This window comes from Harpia harpyja, chromosome 21 (assembly GCF_026419915.1).
Source record: "Harpia harpyja isolate bHarHar1 chromosome 21, bHarHar1 primary haplotype, whole genome shotgun sequence".
NCBI lineage: Eukaryota > Metazoa > Chordata > Aves > Accipitriformes > Accipitridae > Harpia > Harpia harpyja.
The window spans coordinates 10,342,907-10,365,408 of NC_068960.1; the positions used below are offsets into that span (position 1 = coordinate 10,342,907).

General features: G+C 41.8%; 1 protein-coding gene across 2 annotated transcripts in view; it reads right to left on the minus strand.

The window, feature by feature from the left end:
* XYLT1 (xylosyltransferase 1) overlaps positions 1 to 22,502 on the minus strand; it is a 205,014-nt gene that overhangs the window by 86,491 nt on the left and 96,021 nt on the right. For both annotated transcript variants that reach the window (XM_052772962.1, XM_052772963.1), the window contains one exon: positions 14,185 to 14,710. In XM_052772962.1, the coding sequence (XP_052628922.1) occupies positions 14,185 to 14,710 (526 nt within the window). The remainder of the gene's footprint in view (positions 1 to 14,184; positions 14,711 to 22,502) is intronic.

The window sequence follows — 22,502 nt, forward strand, 5'->3', positions numbered from 1 at the left end:
CCACCAATCAATCACCATTTTCCATGTTTATCCAATTTTCATCTCAAGGCTCTGTACATCAAATTGCCTAGACATATACTACACAACTGAAATAACTTTATCATCGAATAAAATTGCATAGCCATTAAAATTCTCTAATATCAAGATAGCTGACATTATGTTAAATATTGGCTTCAGTTCCGTAGGATAATAAATTCTGACCTAAATCCAATCTTTCATGGATAGCTGATTCATAATGAAAAATTACTGTTTTGTCACTTTACCTTAGGAAATTTACTGTGGAAACTAATACAGCACTGGGCAGTCTTTGAAATATATGATAATTAAAAACACAGTTCCCTTCCTAGCCACCTTGAAACAAGGTGCAAAAATATCAGACATTCTAATAGCTACCAGATTGAGAGAGAAAAGTTACTATTGTGCTTTTCCTAGGTCTCTAATGCAAAAGCAATCAATTGATACTCTGCACAACTGACACCTCTTACAGTAGCCATCAACCAGCAGCCATCATGCAGAAGTTCCTGTACCAGGTTGAAGCTGTTGAGTCGAATAGATAAAAATAGAGGGGAAACATTGCAGAAAACTTTTCCTGTGACTTCATATTTGTGCATCACTATGGTGCAAAGCTGGAGAACCACCACCAGTGATGTGTTAATAAATCTGTTGAAGGTACAGTAAGTCAGACTGGACCTACAGCTGGACTGCTCTCTTGCCTGCCCTCATCCCCTCAGCAAAACACCAGGGTTTTTCAGGGATAGAATGATAGATTTTAGCACTTAAATTAAGTGACTTCAGAGAAACTCAGTTACCATTTTCCTCCTTAAAGATATTTTTGTTCAGCAAACTCCTTTAGGGGACTCAGAAAAAGTTATTATTTCATAACAAAATTATTTCCAAGTCTTTTGATAAACAGGATTTAAAATCCACTTAAATATCAAACTAACAACAATACCACCACACACCATTCTTCCTCTGCATATATTTGCAACGGAGTTAAGTATCTGTTATCCCTGGTCTGTACATGGCATGAGTTGTCTGAGGTGTCCCAACAAGCCTGTGACACATCACAAAATGAAACCCAAGTTTCTACACTACTAGTCTAGGCCTTACTTTCTAGTTAGCGCTTATATGGTTGGCTTATGATATGGCATAATGGAGCATATTCTTGCTGTCACTGTTTAGTTGGGGGCTCTCTAATGACTTCTCTAAGTAATCACATCCCCAGGTGATAATACAATAAACAGACTTTGAAAAAAAAAATTCTTTCATCATAGGGACAAGAGAACCTTTTTTCCCCCCCTCCTTCTTCTGAATGAGACTTCTGCTTGGATGGATTCCAGCAGAACTCTCTGAGCCATTTCAAGCTTGCACTGGGGCTCCCTAATATCACTCATTTCTTTCCTAAATTTTTGCAGTCTGCAGCAATAGAAAGCAAACATCAAGAAAAACACAGAGATAATCCTGTCTGCATGTTTGGCAAATTATGCCTACAAATGGCCATAAATGATTGAGAGAAATGAAAACGTGTGAACTTGTGTGTTATCTGAAGCCTTTTCATTGTAAACGATGGAGCTGAATCTAATGGGATTTCTCATTAAGAAGATCCAGAAGTAGACCATTTTGAATAGATTTCCTTTTTGCTGACTAGGTGAAGAATACCAGAGATGTCTGAAGCCTCCTTGTAGTATTCCTCTGGAGCCTGACAGAAGTGATTTTCCCATTTGCTTTTCAGGAATCTGTTGGTAGAACATTTTCAGAATTAGAACTGCCATAAAACTGTTCTTGTTCCCAAAATACTGGATGGATGTGCTTTACTTTGGACCATACACATCCATTGACTGGTAAGACAAGAACCCCCAGCCCTGAATATCTCTTTTCTTTTCTTGATCTTTGCTTGTTGCTGTAGGAACGAAATTGTCTTGTTTTTCCACTGTGATCTTAAAATTATGGAGATAGAAGTGCATAGAGACATTTTAAGGTACACTGATAAAGGTTACTAAATAAAGTCACTGAAATAAGATGTCATTTAAGTGAGGTCATCAAAGTCAGTGCAATATACATCAGTTAAACCTCTAGCCCACTTTGCTTTTAATACTTCATGGGAAGCTTGGGTTTGTGTTCACCTCCTGGCAGAAAATGGTAGAATTATTTACAAAACCACACCAGCTCCACATAGCCTCCCTCTGCTGTGGCTTGGCAAATTCGGTGTGTGTTATGTAGAAGTCTCATTCACAGTTAATCTCAGACACACCTCTCATCAGCTATTTGCTTACTCTGGCAAGGTGGGGAACTGAGCCAGGCTGGGTTCTCCTGTCCAGCTTTCCCTTCTGTAAGTGAGTATATTCCTTACAATGCTTTTGAATAAGCGACCAAAAACCATGACTTTCTCAGACAGAGAGAATGACTTTGGGGTAGATCCTCAAACCTGTTCAGAGACTTACAGATATATTAGTGAAATTCTTTCAGAGCACCTACACCTAGGTCCCATGCAAAAGAGAAAGTACAAATGGGTAAAACATATATTGCAGTAAATTCCTCTTTTAAAATTCCCTTTTCCTCCCTACTATTCAGTTAATTGCCCAGAATGAATCACAGCCCACAAATAGGTGGAGAACACGAAAATATATGGTTCTGTTTAGTCATGCTACTGTCAAGCTCAACAATATTATGCAGCACAGTAACACACTGCACACACAGAAGCTTTCAGTCTAGAAGCAGCACAGTTTAAAATACTCAGCTGCACAGTAATATCCATCAGCTGGATGGAAACCTTCATTTCCAATTAAAAACACAGGTGAGTAAGCAGTAAGACTGTTTAAGCTGCTATTTACAGCTGGTCACAAACAAAGGTGCATTCTCACTAGCAAAGTGTTTCTCTTACAACTTTTAATGAGTTATGCAAATGAATCAAGACTTCAAAAAAACACTTCACCATTAGTTTGGGCAAGAAAGTCTCCACAAAAGAGAAGCAACCAGTTTGCAACAAAGAGAATGATACAAACAACTATATTGTAGTTACTTGGAGGGCTGCCTTGAACTTCAGTTCAGTAGTGAGGTTTCCAACAAGATTTGTAGAAAAACATCCTTTCAACAGACAGCTTTTTTTTGTGGTGCTCCCTGACAAGACCTACAACTGTTGCAGACTACTACACCTCAAGAACAACTGGTCATTAAGGTAAGCAAATGCAAGCTGGAGGAATTAGCAAGAAACTGGGAGATGAGCTCTGTAGATGAGCTTCTTCAAGCTGATCTACACAAAGATGACGTGATATCTTTATAGTATCATAAAGATTACATGTTCTAACTCACAAAGCTGGCCCCCAAACCATCAGCATGTCAAAGGTCAGAAGGGTGTCCTCCTACAAGAATCTTCATTTGCCATGGTAGTGATTCCTCAGGGAATAATGCAAGGTAAAGAGAGAACGGTGTCTAAATAAAAGCTTTTGATTCATGAGGACACAGGTTTTTCTCTAAACTCCTGGCATAACTCAAAGGCAGTATCTATACTGCTGTTAATAAAAATTTGTGAAGTTGAAGTTTTCACTGAATTTCACTGCCTATGCAGAACAATGTGGTCCCTCCAAAACACAGCCAGTGTGTATATGCAGTAATGATGAATAGGAAACTTGAAATGAAGTCTGAACCAAGCCTTTATATGCTTACCGACGAGCTTAGTATGTACCACCCACTGACAACCTAAATGCACCCACTCTCCTCAGTCTAGACAAAGCACATTGTTAGGACGTAGAAGGGCCTGCCTTCAAAACTTCTAACGCCCAGGAAAGTTGTAGCAGCCTAAGAGGAGGTGGTGTGGCAGGGGAATGCAGCCACTGGAGTACAGCCAATGCTCTCCTGGCAGCGCTGCCTGTAGAAGACTGTTTTATCACAAGAACAGCAATATGAAGAAATTCTGTTTTAAAAGGCAACAAGCGATTCAGTCCTGCAGAACAAATGCTAGGAATTTCACAATTTGAATGAAAGCACATACAATCACTGTTCAAATTATTTTCAATAAACCGCAAAGTTTGAGTTAATAGATAATTATTTTCCTGCAGTATAATTCTGGTTTTTGGCTTAAATCTCCCACCATTCTTACAGTGACATCCACTGGAAGACAACACATGAGTAAGCACCAAACACAAGAGATGATAGTGATGATTCAGCTTCAGCAAGCTCTAGGAGAAAGGACTGAAAAATTCTTTGGCCTCCCTGGAGGCTGATGAGGAAACTAGAGAAGGAAAATGATGGACTTTTGCCATGGATCTTTCAGTAGGGCCAGGAATTTAAAACCAGTATCTTATTTTATAGTAAAACTGTAAATAGAATACTTCAGAGCTTAATGTGCATTCAACTAAGCCTGATGGTGACAGCAGTAGATACTGGGAGCTGGAGTACTCTGTTATTCCTTACAAAGGTGCCAATCAGGAATAACTTCTTTGCCACAACTAGATGATAAATCAGTGACATATCATGGATATTAAAATAGCACGAGGGAGGAATCAGGGCTATTCACTTCCAACATGCTCTCAAACTATCAAAGACAAGCATTTATTTGGAAGACTAAGTATACATTGAGCAATTTCAAAATCTCTTCCAAGGTTACTCAGCTACAGATTCTTGTCATTCACTTTTTCTATAGAAGTCATGAATACCCAGGGAAAAAAAAGACTGATGTTTTAAAACAACCTTCTGCATAAGAAATATTTGCAACAGGAACAACTGAATTATGGTTTGGAGTCTTAAAATGGCATTAATGTCCCCTAAGATTGGCTTCATGCCTAGACTGTTGGCATTTTAATTCAGAGTAGATCCCTTAAACAACTTTTCCTCATTTCCAGGGAAAGACATTACAAAACAGCCACTGGTCTCAAAGCCCAGCAACTCCTGAAATACATCAAATAAACGTACCCTTTCAAAAACCTGCCTGAAAAAGGGTGCATTCCCTTTAACTATATACTTAATCCTGTAACAAACTCTATAAATAGTTAAGGCATCTGTTTCAAGAAGCCACAAAAGAGGAAAATTCTTTGCCCCAGCTCAGGAGGAGGAAATTAAATGTCAAGACTTTTCCCCCCAATTATTTTAAAAGTAATACAGTCCGTGCCACTGACTTCAAACCAAACTGTGGCAGCCTTGAGCCGCAGCTAGCGTGGGATTTCTGGGACATGACACTTCCCCATTCTCAAAACAATAGTTCATCAGCTGTAGATTCCTGTGAAAACAGACTATTACTTTGCTGAGTAATGGTACTTAAGAGAAGTGCAATGGTTAGAAAGGCAGAGCTGAATTTCTAGCGCGTCAGCCCCAGCAATTTCCTTCTGTCCTGGGTGACATTTTAGGCCTAAACCAAAAAGCAAATCTGAAAGTTGTGTTGCCTGTTTACAATTAGTATATAATGACACTAACACAGTTTTGTTATGGTTGCAAAGTCAAATTAGGAAAGAATATAACACTGAAGCTGCTTGTGCAACCTTAACTCAAGCTCAGTTCAGTACTACTGTGCCTTCACATCGCACAGCTGCTTGCTCAGCATTGAATAAAAATAAGAGAATTAGATGCCACGTTTCCTCTTAAAGGTCTGTCTACTAAAATCACTGTAATGAGGGCACTCCAGAGGTCCAACACCTATTTTATATGAAAAAAAACCTGACAACTGCCAGTATGGCTCAAATTTTCCTACTACAGGGAAAGGCTGGGTTTGGTGGTTTTGTTTTGGGTTTGGGTTTTTTTCTTTTTTTCCCCTTGTTCACCCTTCAGCTCATACCATTGTACCAATAATTTTCTCTAGCCATAGTTCTATTTGACTCTCCCCACCAACACTCTGTCCACGTTTCACAGGATCACTGGGAAGCATTAGCGATCGCTTAAGTACTTTTCTTTCATCTCTGTATATACACAGTAATCTTTATCAAAATATTCACTGAGCTTCTGCTACCCTCGTGCTCTCTTCCCAGGAGGTTTGGAGCGAGGACATTCTTAGCCATTATCCTCTCCCATGCTTGCCCACGCTCCCCCTTTAATGCTCCATAAAATGATATCATTTTCCAAAACAGAGGCTTGGTGAGAACTAGGGCTGCTGACCATAAATTTTCCAGCCCTTCTGCCCTCCATTCCTTGTGTCATGCATTGCTCTCAGCACTTCCTTAAGATGTCACATGTAAGACACTTTTCTGCAAGTCTGCTGCCCTGGCCTGTCAGGGACCAACTCTGCAGCCGCCAGATCCACAGGTGACTAGACAGGCCTAATGTGGAAAAACATGACCAGACAGTAGCTTCACATGGAAAAAACAGAGGAACATCAGCCTGATTTCATTCTCCCACTTCTAAAATTGCAGATAATCTAGACAGGAATTGTCTGTATTTAAATGAAAGGATTAATTGGCACAGACACCCAACACAGTTTTCCCCTCACTGAATTTCTTCTAAAACCAAAGCTGAAGCTATGCAAGACAATGCTGACAGAGTCAGCCTGTGTTCATAATGGCCTTATTATTGGGAGAAGAATCCCTCAGCTCTGCAACGCCACAAGCTCACCCATCCCTGAGAAACAACAGACCCCTGTCCTCTACACTGCAGCTGTCCTCAGAGATGCAGGGAGGTGGCAAAACAATGTCACCCTGTTTTGGGATGCCACAAGGACATTTCTAGCAATTCCAGCTCCCTTACAAGATGTACGCAGATCTTCCTTCTGCAAAGAAACTTGTCCAGTTTCTGACCCGCTGGCCAGATCCAGTTTCTGAAGATAATTCATTCTTTGGGCCCTCTGCCCAGGGAACAACTCAGCTGTGAGCAGGGAGAAGCGTTTTGGCAACTCTTATATCAAGGCTGCCTCATCACTCCCTTCAAATGACCCGAGTGCACTGGTCATCCAACAGCAATGCAGGCAGCCCTACAGTGGGATGCCTGCCTGCACATCCAGTCTGGTGACAGGGGCTTATGTGCACTTTGGATCCCAGCATTTACATGCATTTTCATCACATAAATAATATAGTCCAGTCCTCATCCATACAATGAGGTAGGGTCAATCTTCAGCCAAAACAGTAAAGTATCTTTTTGTTACTTAAATCCTAATTTTAACTATCCAAACTTGCACAAGCGCAACATAGATTCTTCCCGAGATCTCATTTTTCTCCTTACAGTGCCACAGCTTCACTGATTTTATTAGACTTCATTCTGCTTTACACATGTAAGGGGAGAGGACAGACACACCACTTATTTCATAAACTCATTTCGCCTAAAATGCAAGTACTGAATCTTGAAATGGCCCTTATAATGAAAGAAGTGCTGGAAACACGGTTTCCAGAACAGAACACAATCTCTGTACATGGTGTAATTACATCTTAGCATTCTGCAGAATACCAGCGTATGGCTTAAATGCTATTAATTGTAAGCAGTTTTGTTCCACAGGATGTTGTTCGCTGATAACTGCTCAATTAGGGTTATTTTGCAATTAGTCTACTCACAGTAAATTTATTGCAACCCGAGTCATCTGTGATGCAGCAAATTAAAATGCTGTCTGGGCTGCACGTGCAGTGGCTCTTACATGCTCCTCAAACCGTGTATAGCTCACCACAGTAATTTTGTCACACTAACAGATTAAATGTACAGAAAAGCAGCAGCAGCCAATGTCATTAGGAATCCTGAAACCAGGAGAAAAAGACAAATTTGGGGTTCAATAATCTTTAGATCAAAACCATTAAGTCCAAAAATGCATTGCCAAAAATGTGAAAGCTAAACAAAGCTATATGTTTATACGTCACTGTGTGCATACACATGCACATTGAGCAGATGAAATTCTGTATTTGCTTAGTTACAGCTCCCATTCTTTTAAAATTATATAGAGGACTCTCTCATTTCCACGCCTTAAAGAACTGCTCTGCTCCAACCTGTAAGTATTTGGCATCTTAGTGGCTTATCCTCAACCCTCCTGCAAATCACACCTCTTTCTGTTGAGTGCTTTGAAGTAGTCAGATAAAAACATTATAGACATGCAGATTGCTATTATTTGTGCATATTATTCAGTAAACGGAGCTCCAGAGCCCTTTTCTCTCAGTTTGAAAACCAAAAGGCGGCTGGGTTTTCTAAAATGAAATGGAAAATTTTCTTCTCGGCAGCCTGTAAGAAACTGAAAACTCTTGCTTCAATGTGCCAGAGAAGCATTATCAATAAGCATCCAGGGAAAAAGCAGTCTAATCTGCAAAGAACTCTTTCAGTGCTCATGAATGATGTGGAATGAGGGTAGCTTGATTATTTTTCTACTTTATTTATGAGTTGGGTTTACCCCACAGGGATGAAGGTAGCAGAAAACCTGTTTGATTTATAAACTAAGAAAAGACAACAGAAGAGCCAAGGGGAAATAAATCAGGCTCACTTGAGGCTCTCTGCTTTCCTAGGGACTTTTCTTTTGCCAGAACTACATCTTAGAAAACACCCCTCAAAAAAACCTGTTACATACTTTTCATCTATCTAGGGCCATAGATCTGTGTCAAGCATAAACTTAGTTGGGTAATTAATGATAAGGATTAGGCCAGTCTCCCCTGGGGATATGGCAGCCTAGAGAAACTGGCCCAGAGGAGGACTGATGCAGATACCACTTGGCACCATGCCTGCAATGACTCATGGACCTGGTGCCAATGACTGAAGAGGAACCCTGCTGCATATCCAGCAAACTTGCAAGGCAAGGGATTCAGAGCTACAAACTACCGCGATCCATGTGGGAGTGAAAACAGAGAATTCGGGGACAGAATCCAGCCAGCGGGTCAAAAGCTGGGCTTTTTTCACCACAGAAGGAAGAGTGCAAGTAGAAGTCACAACTTTAATATGCATGTTGAAATGTGGAGTTGTGTAATTGTAATCGCATTGCTGCCCAATAATCTGGGCAGCAATCTCAGCAGTCAGGGTCACAGCGGCCATTCTAAACAATACTCCTGCCCACGGTAGTAAGGGACTCCGCTGGGGGAAACGTGGCACAGATCAGGTCACTTGTGCTTTGTCAAAGAGGAGTTTATCTAGGTAGAGAGTGAAGCTTATTTTAAGAGTGAAGAATTCACATTGAAACTTCTGCTTCTTCCCAATACCTCTGCACAAGAGGAGGGCCATTTATGATGACAACAGACAAGGAACGGAGGCAGCTGGTCCAGGTCCACCAACAGCTTTGGTGAGCAGAAGCGAGTCTGGCACACCAGGGGAATCAGCGTCTCTAGTCTGGCCTGTATAGGACCAGGCTGGAGATGGCCCCAGCAAGGAAACAATCTGCCACATTGTCCACACGTTGCTGATCTCCGTATCATGTCTCCTGAGAAGAAATGAACTCCCCAAAAGGATGTCTCCCTGTACCCTCTCCCCAGCCTGCAGAGGACTGGATTTGCCCCTTCCTCATCTAACCTTGTGCTGAACCTACTTCTCCCCTCTTACCTTCACTGACTGCATTTCCCTTCAAAATACACCTCTACAAACTCCAAACATTCCCTTCTGAGTGAAGGGTGACTTGCAAGCTGCCTGTTGCCCTGATCTCAGCCATGACCTTGGATAAGGCTGCACCTAAAGCCTTTGACACCAATCCCGTTCCATAGCATTTGTGCCCTGTGTTCAGGACCAGCTTGCTGGGAAATGCTGGCTCACGTGCTCTGCAAGTCAGGTAACTGGTAAAGTTGCCATGTCCCATTTTGTTGCTTCAGCAGTGCTGTCTCTCTGCAAGATCCTTAGAGGGACTGCAGCCCGTGTCCTCTTGTTCTCACAGAAATAATGCCTGCATGTCAAACAGGTAATAAACATGATGCTCTTGGTTTTAACAGTTCTTTCTTTTATACATTGAAGATAGTTATGTTCTACTTCTTTTGCCTGTTGCCTTTGGAAACAATAAAATACTTAACAGAAAAAAGAAACAGCTTTGTTCCTGTTGATAACCTGAATCCTGTTCCTGTTGATGACCACTCAAGTGAATGTATCACTTAACACTTATGACAATCCAGCTGGATGGAGTCATGTCCATGATTGATAGCTACACTTAGCAACTTCGTGGTTTTGATCAGCTGAGACAGGATCCAAGGGGATTAAATGCTGGATGACATCTCAGTGGAAACCATAGCACTGGGAACACGTTTATATGTTGGGATAATGGATGAATGTGCTCCTCCAATGCATAAATACTTATACTTCACAGCTCTGCTGAAAACAGACCTTTTTCAAACCAAACTGAAGGGAATAGCACTCACATGCTGAATACATAGACTCAGTCCCCAGCTGTCTGACTTTTGCTGACAAACAGCATATAGCTTTTTTGATGCATAAGTGGCAAGACCTCTACCCAGACCTCCGCCTACCAGTGATCCCAACAATGGGGTGTCTTATATCCCCAAAAGCTGATGGCCAGTGCTTCACAAACATCTCCTAACCAAGTTCAACTCCTTTAAAGGACCTCTAGAGTTGATGAAGACACCTTTGATGAGGGATGGAGCCAGTCTGTGAGTGAACAGCTGCAGTATTTATGTTCTGCAGTAGGGAAGAGAGATCTGAGACCACAGCACACTTAAAATCAGGCAATGTACCTATAAAATTTAAGGAACCTACCAAGTTATATATATATATAAAGGCCTTCTGGTAGGCACCAGGCATCTTCAGTTTGGGGGTTCCTACACATCTGTCTTGATAGCCCTGTATTCAGACATTTCAGAATTGACTTCAAAGTCTGGATCTCCTCCATAGACCTGATGTCCCAAATGGCTTGTGCCTTGGTGCCTCCTGCATAAGCAACTCGTGTCCCACTCAATATGCTGCTGCTTTATCACTTCCCCACAGCAAAGCTCCCTGATCTGCTCCAGAGCAACCCTGTATGTAGCACAGGACGTCCAGATTTTCTGCCAAGGAAATCTGGCTGTTGAAGTGGTTAACTTCAGCTGTCAACATGAGCAGGAGGAAATAACCTTGAGGCAAAGAAAAGTCAACATTTTCCACAAGTATCCATCTGGCTAAGTTAAGACATTGTCCAATTATTCTTTTTATACAAGCATCGCTGCCTAAAATAAAAGTCTAAATGAAACTCTAGCACCGCAAACCTAAAAATTGTAGCCACAGTCTTTTTAAACTTAATTTTTTAATGTGGTATATATCCATACCTCATGAGTTGTTACTAAATTCACGTGTATTTTACAATAAAACTATATTTGGACAACTCCATTTCTCTAGTCATGTTTGTAGGTCCCAGTTTTCCTGGACCTTTTACTATGTCTTATTACAAATGAAGGATTTATACCAATGTGCAATGTACATACGTGCTGAAAGGCTTCAAGTGTAAAAGGTGACACTGTTCTTGGTTCTAAGACCACGCTATTATCCTCACTGCAGGACATACGAGATAAATTTGGTGTTTAAAAAAGCAGCAATAAATAGCTCTTGAGAAGCCTGTTTTTAAGAAAGGTAGTTGTTTAGGACTTCTGGAAAGTCAACCTGCATCCATGGGAGACATTACCAGGCAGGGGATGGAATCTTAGGTGTGTGCAAAATTCCACCCAGCTGCAGTGTGTACCCACACTAAGGACAATCCATCTTCCAGCTCGTTCCAGGATATCGCTTGCATGTATAGGAATCACAGAATGGTTTGGGTTGGAAAAGACCTTAAAGATCATCTAGTTTCAACCCCCCTGCCATGGACAGGGATACCCTTCCCCTAGACCACATTACTCAAAGCCCCATCCAACCTGGCCTTGAACACTTCCAGCGATGGGACATACACAAATTCCCCAGGCAACCTGTTCCAGTGCCTCACCACCCTCACAGTAAAGAACTTCTTCCTTACAGCTCATCTAAATCTACCCTCTTTCAGTTTAAAGCCATTACCCCTTGTCCCATCACTACATGCCCTTGTAAAAAGTCCCTCTCTGGCTTTCTCGTAAGCCCCCTTTAGGGACTGGAAGGCTGCTATACGGTCTCACCAGAGCCTTCTCTTCTCCAGGCTGAAAAACCCCAACTCTCTCAGCCTGTCTGCATAGGAGAGGTGCTCCAGCCCTCTGATCATCTTTGTGGCCCTCCTCTGGACTCGCTCCAACAGGTCCACGTCCTTCTTATCTTGAGGGCCCCAGAGCTGAACACAGTACTCCAGGTGGGGTCTCACGAGAGTGGAGGGGGAGAACCACCTCCCTGGACCTGCTGGCCACGCTTCTTTTGCTGCAGACCAGGATACGGTTGGCTTTCTGGGCTGCAAGTGCACATTGCCAGGTCACGTTGAGCTTCTTGTCAACCAATACCCTCAAGTCCTTTTCCACAGTGCTGCTCTCAATCCACTCATTGCCCAGCCTGTATTTGTGCTTGGGATTGCCCCAACCCATACGTGAAGCATTTGCACTACACAAGGTATTGATGACATTACTAAGATATGTCCTTGATCCCAAAAAGTGTCTGCAAGGTGCTGACCTCCATCAGCTTTCTCGCAGACCAGAATTGATTCTCCTGTCATTAGAGAATAAGAGGGAAGAATACCAAGTATGTGCTTATCACAGTGGATTCCACCAGTGGTACCCCAATGGGACCTCAGGGGCACCTGGGGGGTACTCACTGATGCTCAGCCTGTCACTGATGTCTAGTTTTGCTCAATTCTTACCTCTCTACTGTTCTTTTATCTTCCCTTCAACTTGTGCTGCCTCTGCTGTCCCCCTCCCTGCTTCCCACTGAACACCAAGTCTTCTGCCTGCTCAATTAATTCTTTATCTCCAATGTTTGCTCACCTAGCTTAATGATTTTGAATATTACCATGGTAAGAAAGGGAGAAAAAACACCAAGAGAGACATGGTAAAAACCAAAACAAAACAGTCACAGGTGCACTGAGGTAGGAAATGGGGTGCTCACACCATTCACCCTTGTAATATGTGTCATCTAAATTCAAAGCCTAAACTTCCTATTACAGAGAGATGCTCTTGTTTGGAAACATCCTCTGGGGCACCTCCTTTTTTCCACTGTCTGTACGTGGAGTTTAGCCTCCTAATTTAGGTAATAGCAACATGGATCCTCCTCCCTCCCACCCTGAAACCACCCAATAGTAACCACTGCTTTGCGATGGTGCAATAAACAGGTAAGCCATGGGGGTCAGAGGATGTAACTAAATATTCCTAATGAAAGAAACTAAACATCCCCCAATCCCCATGGCTCACCAGGTTTACTGTACCATCTCAAAGCAAGACCTATTCTTTGTGAAAGTCCCTGTGCACTTTCAGCTCAGACAAAGACATCGACATATCCTTACATGCATGGTCTGAAGTGCCAATTACAGGATGGGGACTTTAGACTAATGTATAAACAAGTGCTGCTGTGGATAATGCTGTTCCTTGATCAATACCTACTTTGATCAACTGATCAATGCTTTGTTATTAAAAAATATTAAAAAATAAAAGCACTTTATGGGAAGCTTACAGCTAAAGGAATGGTGGCACATGAAGCACTTCTTGAAAAGTAGGAAAAGGTCAGCTCACATGCAAAAGCGACAGCAAGCTGAGAGATACCTCATGTATCTGACTGCATGGAGAAATCAAAAGCAACAAATCAAAGCTTGGCTTAGGCTAGCAGAGGTAACTGACTCTACAACAGTGATTTTGGAAATTACTTTTGCTGATTGAAGAACATTAAAAATAGAAGTGAGCCCCAAAATCACATTTTTTTTCCCATGCTTTTGGAATTTTTTTATTATACTTCTGATAATTATCTGGATTATCAAAATGCTTAGAAGTCCTGGTTATTAGCTAGGACTCCACTGTGCCACAAAACCAGCTATATCAGCAATGCCACTCATTCAGCGGTTAGCATAAGGCACCAAAATTCACCATGCCTGTTCCCTGACCCCCAAAAAGCACGCAACTCCTGTACAGAATAACAAGACTTCTGACTATGCTTCTCTGTGCCTGTAGATTAAGAACTACAAGAAACAGGAGTGGCAGCTGAATACCTAGATCACACAGTGTAATAAAAATCTGGTGGAAGTAAAGCGAAAAGAAATTCTGTAGGAATCTACCAAGGATCGTGACATCTACGTAACTCCCTATTTAAAACATACTCAAACCCTCCCTCATTTTCGCAGACTAAGTACATTATACATTCCTGAAATAAAGCTATTTTTTGTCATCAGAAGGCCATTTCAATTATATAGAATCCTTCCCCCGAGACACTGTGTTATTTCTCCTTCACCATCTACCAACTTACCCTCCAGCGTACAGAAGCGTGTCACCTTCTCTGGCATCAGCTTTCCATGCTTGTGCTGACAATACACCTCTGCGATCTCCTGCCGACACTGCTTAGATTTAGACCGGGACATGGCTGAGATTGCCTCTTTGCCTGTTACCTCACACTTTGGTGGTTGGTCGTATCTCAGTTCAGGGGAGCTGTTTCCACTTTTTTTTAAATTATGCTGTCTGGGAGACCTGTGAATCTCCTTTAAATTGTTGTTGCTGCTGCTGTTTTTTCCGGGGTGATCACTGAATTGCACCACCTCATTGGAGTTCTTCCCCAGCAGCAAGTTCTCCTTCATCTTCTCCTCTTCCAGCTTCTTTCTCAAGTGCTCCTTTTGCTTGCTAAGGGTTTTTTTCACCAGCTCAGACTGGTGTTTTTGCCTTTGAGTTCTGGGAGCAAAGTTACTGTTATCAATATTTTCAAAGTCCTTGGGGACTGAATTTTCATTATTGCTGTCTGTTCGCATTTTCTCTTTCGGTCGGTGGGAAAAATAGCCATCCTATAAATGGGGAGAAAAATTATACTCATCTTACTAAAAATAGTCACATCCCATGCATTACAAGCATTTTTTACATGAAAACATAAATCAGTTACAATCCAACATACTGCAAAAAAATCCCCAGGTCGGGGTTCATAACAGAAAGACGGAGCTGAGAGAGGCCTCTGAGCAGCCCAGGTCAGTGCAGACAACCATCCCCTGCACCCCCTTCATCACCAAGCCAGAGTCCAAGCCCCATCTCAGATAGAGCAGGGAGGTTTTACACAGGTTTGTGAGCAATTATTAACCAGACTTCACCCTGACAGGATTAAAAATCAATGGCAAAACTGACACAGGTTTCAATGGAGCAAGAGCACATCGTTCAATGCCTTCCTTCACTCCTTGTGTTAATGACTGCAGTTTGGTACCCCAGGAACTGCTGCATTCCTCTGCAGAAAGAACCATGTGACTTTATAGTCCAAGCTTTCCTTCAGTGAAGTAACTTTGCTACAAACCAAACCCTTCCTAATTTTGTTTTTTGGGGAGTTTCTACGTAATAAAACTTTGAAGAAGTGTTTCTCACAGGGTGCATTGCAGCTTTGCTGCACGTGGGAAGCTGTGGCAGCAACGAGCCCTGTGTGAGAGGGTGAGCAGCTGCAGACACTCAGGCTCCTTGGGAGGGTCAGAGCCAGGCTCAGACATCAGCTCTTAACCACCACGTTCCTCTTCTCCACGCTGGGCGTGCTTTGATAAATACACAGATCATAGTGTTGCAACGTTTAAAATATATCATATAAAGGAAAAGGAATAGGCCATGTAAAATATTTGTCTGATGCAGAATAACGCTTTGCTTTACGATTTCACCCCCGCCTCCACCTACTGCCACAGGAACTCATCCTAGCCCATCAACAAAAGAGCAAGTTTACACCACCAAAGAGAAAGGAGGACTATCCCAAGGATCCTAGAGACAACAGAGAACATGGCAATCTGCTCTAGAAAAGATGTGACAGAGTAGAACAAAACCGAGAGCCACTTATATGTGTATAGTACTATCAAATGAGAACTTGTCTGATAGCCAGGGGTGGCTATCAGACCGCAGAAACTAGTCCTCAGGCTAGTGGGGGACATAATTTTTAGACCCGTGGAACAGGAACATCTCCATTTATTGAAGTGATCAACAGCAGACAAAATCAATGGGGAATTGTTATTATAACATCTGAAGACAGGAGTATAAATATTGACAGACTTTTTGAGTCTGTCCTGGTTTCTTTCTACTAGTTAAAGACCTAACAACCAAAAATCAGAGGCTGGTAAATGACTGCATCCACTAACAATGATTGACGGGAGCCACTCTTAGCACCTATGAACCACATTTTGTATTCAAAACCTTTTACCAGCATTAGCTAATTGTTTCTCACACCTCTTCTGCAAGGAGCTATTTAACTGACAGGTTTTGTAGAGGAGGAAGAGGGAGACAATGACTTATCCAAGGTCATGCAGGGAGTCAGTATCACTTTGACCTCTGTAGCTCAGCAATGAGAAATGTTTGAATAGTTTATTCATTAGAAGATGTGTTTCTGTGAGCGACTGAAGCGACTCTCTCTCCATGAATATCTCCAGTTCACAAGTAGCTTTAGCTACACAGAGCAATGTAGAGATGTTTAAAAAAAAACCCCAAACCAAACCAAAACCAAACACACAAGCCAAAACCCAAACATTTTTCAAACAAAATATTTCTAGTTTGGAGAGAATATATCTTTTTTAAAAAAATTACGTTTCTAATTTTTAAGGGCACACATGAAATCAAATTCTTTTTTCTGTCTTCTTCTTTTAAGGAGAAAAAAGAATAGCATTTTTTAAAGAATAATAGAATCATTTAGGCTGACAAAGACCCTTAAGATCATCAAGTCCAACCACAAACCTAACACTGCCAAGTCCACCACTAAACCATGTCCCTAAGTGCCACATCTACACATCTTTTAAATACCTCCAGGGATGGTGACTCAACCACTTCCCTGGGCAGCCAGTTCCAATGCTTGACAACCCTTTTGGTGAAGAAATTTTTCTTAATAACCAAACCAAATCTTCCCTGGTGCAACTTGAGGCTGTTTCTTCTTGTCCTATCACTTGTTACTTGGGAGAAGAGACTGACATCCACCTCACTACAACCTCCTTTCACATAGTTGTAGAGTGGTAAGGTCTCCCCCTCAGCCTCCTTTTCTCCAAACTACACAACCCCAGTTACCTCAGCTGCTTCTCATAAGACTTGTGTTCTAGACCCTCCACCAGCTTCGTTGCTTTTCTTTGGACACCAAAGAGAAAACAAAACAAACAAACAATAGTTTCAAGACAGCCCCCATTCCCATGAATGACTAAACTAAAAAAATAAAACAATTATTTTCAGAGCTCAGCTCCGTTCACTTAGTCTGTACCTCCAATGTATCTTAAAAGAAAAAGACCTCTTCAAACCCAGCAGCAAACTGTGCCAGAAAAATGTAAAGCTTATTAAAATCATACCCAAAACATCTCCACTGAGGTGCCACTGCTCTGAGACTTCACATGTTTGATAGTTGTCACGTTCTCTTTGTTGTTCAGCCACCTCCAAAACCTCAGCTTAGTTATGTCACTTGTAAATTTGACTTGTTTTATTTTAATGCACTTGGATCTTGGATTTGTACATGTGAAATAGCTCAGAAACTTTAATTGTTGTGCTGCCGCATTTCCTCTAAGCTGGTGCCAGAATTCACCTTTTCTCCTCATCAAATAATTAAATGGAAGATGCCCTGCATGCTTGTGCATATATATATGGTTGTGTGTATATATATATACAGCTATATGCCTAATTTAAATTACACTGACCACAAAGAATCAGAACAAACACACAGCGATTACCCTTTAAAACATATATACTGTTCCCTTTATGACAGCAGGACATTCTACCAGCCCTCTGACGTAAGCAGGAACACACAGAGCTATCTGGAGTTGCAGATATCTGGATAGATAAATGAGAATAACTAAGAGAGACACAAAAGGGTTGAGGTAAATCTGTGTGGATGGTGTGATCCATAACCACAGTGGGTCACCCAGGACTTTCCCTCTTTCAACTGTTTTGTCCCCCAGTTATACAAAACTTAAATACAAGAGGCATCCAAGACGATATTAACTCCATTAACATAAATTTTATAACCCAAACACAGCCTGAGCTATTCTTTATAAGCAGTCCTTAAACTTCAACAGGTTAAGTAGTGAAATACAAAGGAAACTATGAAAGAGCAAATGTGAACTTTATTTGTTGCATTTCAACAGCAGCAGTATGCAGAGAGGACCAGGGACACCACTCCACTGTAACGCAAAGCATCCCTATCATTAGTTTTCATCATTAATACAGTTTAAAGCATTTTTTAGCTGTAACTGGAGTTTTCCACCATGCTGCAACTTAGGGCCAAAATACCTGGCTGCAATGATGGGGCGGGAGGAGGGGGGGAATCTGTCTTCTCCATTAAACTCTTTCCAAGGTCTCTAAAGGCGATGTCACGATAAGATATTTCTGTGTATCTTGGCAACATTCCCTCTCATAGGCTGACTCCTGCTAAATGATTTTTTCTCTTTAAGCTAAAAAAAAAAAAAAAAAAAAAAAAAAAAAAAAAAATTGAATCCTAATCTGTACAGCAAATGGCATGTTGATAAACAGGAAAGGAAGGGAGAGATGTTCACTGCTGTTGGTTTTCCTTGGTAATTCTTATTACCCCAGACGAGACTGGCCTGAACCAGAGCAACAGGCACATACCCTCTCATGTCCTAAGGACCCATGCTCTGCCCTCCTCCCCCATCCAAACCTCTCTGTAGCTTAAAAAAGCCTCGAAGGATGAAGTTTGGGCCACATTCCTCTTTCAAACAGCATCTGACGTGATCCTAATGTGATGCTTCAGCCGGGATCTTCACTCTCCATATTACCACCCCTGCGCTCATGAGTGGCCGGTCAAGCTGTGCAGCTCCCTCGGGACCAGTGGAGGCTGCAGCTCCGGGTGTTTAGGCAGAACGTTCCCACCCGGCTGATGTACTACACTTGCAGAGAGTGGCAGAAAGCTGTGATGTAACCTCAGGAGAAAAATGCAAAGTAAACAGCAGATTTACTGGTGAAAGGTTCACCTCTTTAAACTGTTTTCCTCCTTCAAGTGCTTTGGCCCCCTCTGGGAAATGCTTTTCCAAGTCTAAATGCTGGAATTTGAAAAGACAAATGAATTTTAAATGCTTCAAAGGCAGACACAAAACTAAGCTCGGCTGTAACTCTTCCCTGCCCGCAGGGACAGATAACACCACAAAACCTCCCCGCCACGGAGGACATGTGGTGTCTGCAGAGAAATCTCTTTGGGAGGAGCAAGGACTAAAAATAAAGCACAGTCTATAGAACAACTGTACTAACTAAGAGCTATTGATATACATTGAAAAATAAGCATGTGTAATAAATACCATAGTTGGACAGTCAAATTCCAGCCTCACATGATCCCACACCTGTTGATGCAAATGTTAAATGCCACAAACCCAGAAATCTCCATCCACCTTTAATCTGCATTTGTCTCTCACAATAACTTTCATCAAAGCCGAGCGTAATTTTTACAGCGTAATGATTTCAAGATAGGATCCATACGTGACAGCAGAATGTACACGTTTGCAGTGCAGGCGAAATGAAACTCAGCACCCTGAGCTTAAAACAGCAGCAGCTGCTGACAATAAATTGTGTTCATTTGTGAAGTTCAGGGGTACAAAAGCAGCACATCTGGTTTTCAGCTGGCTACGGGAGGATGGCTTTTACTTGCTCTGCAATATTTAATTTTCATGGTGCTGGATTAATTGCAGACTTTATTTGCCATGACTGTCTAACATATTGAAGTCAGGACAAAGTCATCCCAGGGAAAGATGGTCTTGAAACCAAGCATTCCTGGTTCTGACAGTACCATGGGTTGTACATCAGCAGGTTCACTGTTTCAAACATCATCTTTTTCAACTTTTGTCTAGCTATTCGTTAATAGCACCTTTTTATCTCTCTCTGTGCTTGCAAATCACATTAAATACACTGAAAAAATGGAAGGTTATACCAGGACCAAATTAGAAGCAGAGAGCCTATAAATATAGCCTGTACATATCCACAGTCAAAGATGAAAGCAGTATTTTCAAACCAAGACCTGACACTGCTATTTGTTGTTGTTGTATAGACTTAATCTCATCCACAGAACACACAAAAAAGTTATTATGGAAAGCACCATTTTGGTCTTTGCAATAGAGTATTTCTCTTTAGAACAGACATAGATCAGAAGAGGCTTTATCCAAAGCCAGCTCATTTGGGAGGCTACCCTATAAAAATTACCCAATATTATAGGTCTCAAACACAACACATACCGCCCAAGAGCATGTATTTCAGCTGTGCTTCCACTACACTGCTGGCAAAACAGTCCTTTTCTGTGTGATCCTACATGTGCTTCTCTGACAGCCCTGGAGTGACACAGCCTCCCTTTGGGACTAACAGCGAAAATGGTGCACCCTTCCCATGGGAGGTCGTGTTTGCAGCTCAGTAATGACCCACTCCTGCTCCCGACACCAATGAAAGCCATTCCACTCTTGCAGACAAGTGCAGGATCAGGTCAAAGTATTTTTTCCTACATTTTAAAAGCCAAATCTGTTTACAGCCTTTATAAAGAAACCTTTGGAGGCTTTTCATCACTTTGTAGCACCATATTTCAAAGCTCAATCATGACACTGTGGATATCTACCACAGAACTCAGGCCTAAGAGAAGGATTTCAAGAAACAGAAATTTTCAGTCCTAACTTTATCTAGTTCTCAGAAGGTACATGGAGAGGTTAACTGCTGAGTACTCAATGGTAAGAGCCCTGGCAGGGAGAGTTTTAATGACTCTGGGGCCTCTTCTGCCTGTGCGCATGCTGCAATTCAGCAGTAACAAGCAAATACTCCCAAACTGGGAAAGAACAGTCTGTACTCAGGAGTGTGCATGAGATCATTGCCAATTACATACTGATTGCCATTGATGCTAAAAATAATAATATAACATTAATGCAAAAATAACATTTTAAGCTCAGAGCCATTGCATGTAATGAGAGAGTTTGAATTCTGCTCCAAATTCTGCTCCTTGTTGAACGCACAGGTTTTACTTTGCCAAACTCCACCTTTAGTGTGTTTTATTAAAATCTGTCACACAAAATGTATGCTCTTTGGTATATTAGCCACTATATCTATGGTGATTGAGGGTCTGGGGCTCGGGTATCGTGAGCTTGATTGAATTCAAAGTCCCATCTATCTCAGGAGAGAAAGCCTGGGTTCCTGTGGAGATGGAGGTAGAGTCTTCCCGATCTACTGAGAAGACCATGGAACAAATTGATGTTGTCACCTACTACAGACCCAAAAGCAGCTGCCGCTCACTGTACCTAGCACAAATGCAGAGAATTTGGAAGAACTTTACAGCCGTCTGTAATGACAAATGGATTTTAACGACAGCCTGTTAACACTCTCAAAGGCTTTGCAAGTCCAACACACACCTGCTCAGCCAGACCCCAGGTAGTTTACGTACCTGCAGACTGCCTCTCTCCACACTTTTTTCACTTGCATCTGTCATGTATATTTGCTTCTAAGTTAAGTGCGTTCAAGCATAAATTTGCATTTGGGTTTGCCCAGTTGAGAAAATCTAGGTCAAATTCTCATGTAATTTTTCAGGTACAGATCTCTATCCTGAATACTAAAGGCAGGAGGTGAAAGACTATGGCTACAATATTGACCAAGGCAAAACTCCAATAAACCAGCACATTGTCTGTGAGGTATCCCACTGTAAAACTAGAATACGCTACAAAGCCATTAGGAACCAACTTGCATAGTTTCAGACTGACCCTGGAAGGGGTGCCCCTGCCAACAGCCAGGATTAGGTGGTATGACTGTTAATTTTTGCAATCTGCAAAAAGCCAATACCAGACCAATTTCAAATCTGCTTTCAAAGAGATAACACACATATAAATCAGCAGAAACACAAACATCAGAGGCCTGATGTGCATCACCTCTGCAGACAGCAAGGGCATGCAGACTTTGCATAGCTGAGGGATCTAACTCAAGACACCCAACCCAAAGGGAAGAGCCCGTACCATGCAGGAAGGCACTGCTCCAGCATCACCCCCTACATGCCTGCAGAAATACAGTGCTGCTAAGATGGCTCCTTTTGTAGAGGCTTGGTAAGGAAAGGTAAAGAAAACCCTAATCAGTTCACAAAGGCTCACAGTAAGAGCTTCCATTTATCTGTGAAAGGTGTTCATTGCATCGTGCAGAGCATCTCCTCACAACAAGAAAATGCTCTTAACTCAGGAAAAGTTATTCATTGTATGATTTCTGTATCAAGAAAGCCCTATAAATACTACACAGATGGATGGACCATATGCAATCAAGCCCTGAATGGCAAATGTTCACAGTTTCAGTTTATCTGACACAGCTGATTTTCTCCCCAGCATGGAGGGATTTGCTGTCGTCTTGTACTGAGAACATATTCTCATGTTCTTCCCCAGCAAAGCTTGGTACCTTAAAGACACAGCAAAACAAACCAGAAATATGCATATGCACACACTGAGCAACAAGAAAACTCACAGACCTTCCTCTAAATACAAAAGTACTGGACATGCTGGCCTTGAGGGCCAGGTATAAATCAAACCCCTGTACTATAAAAAACTAGATTTGTTTTTTTTTCTCCTGTCACACAATAAAATACTTAACAGTTATTGATCACATGTGAAAATATGCTATCACTGGGCAGTCATGCAGGAC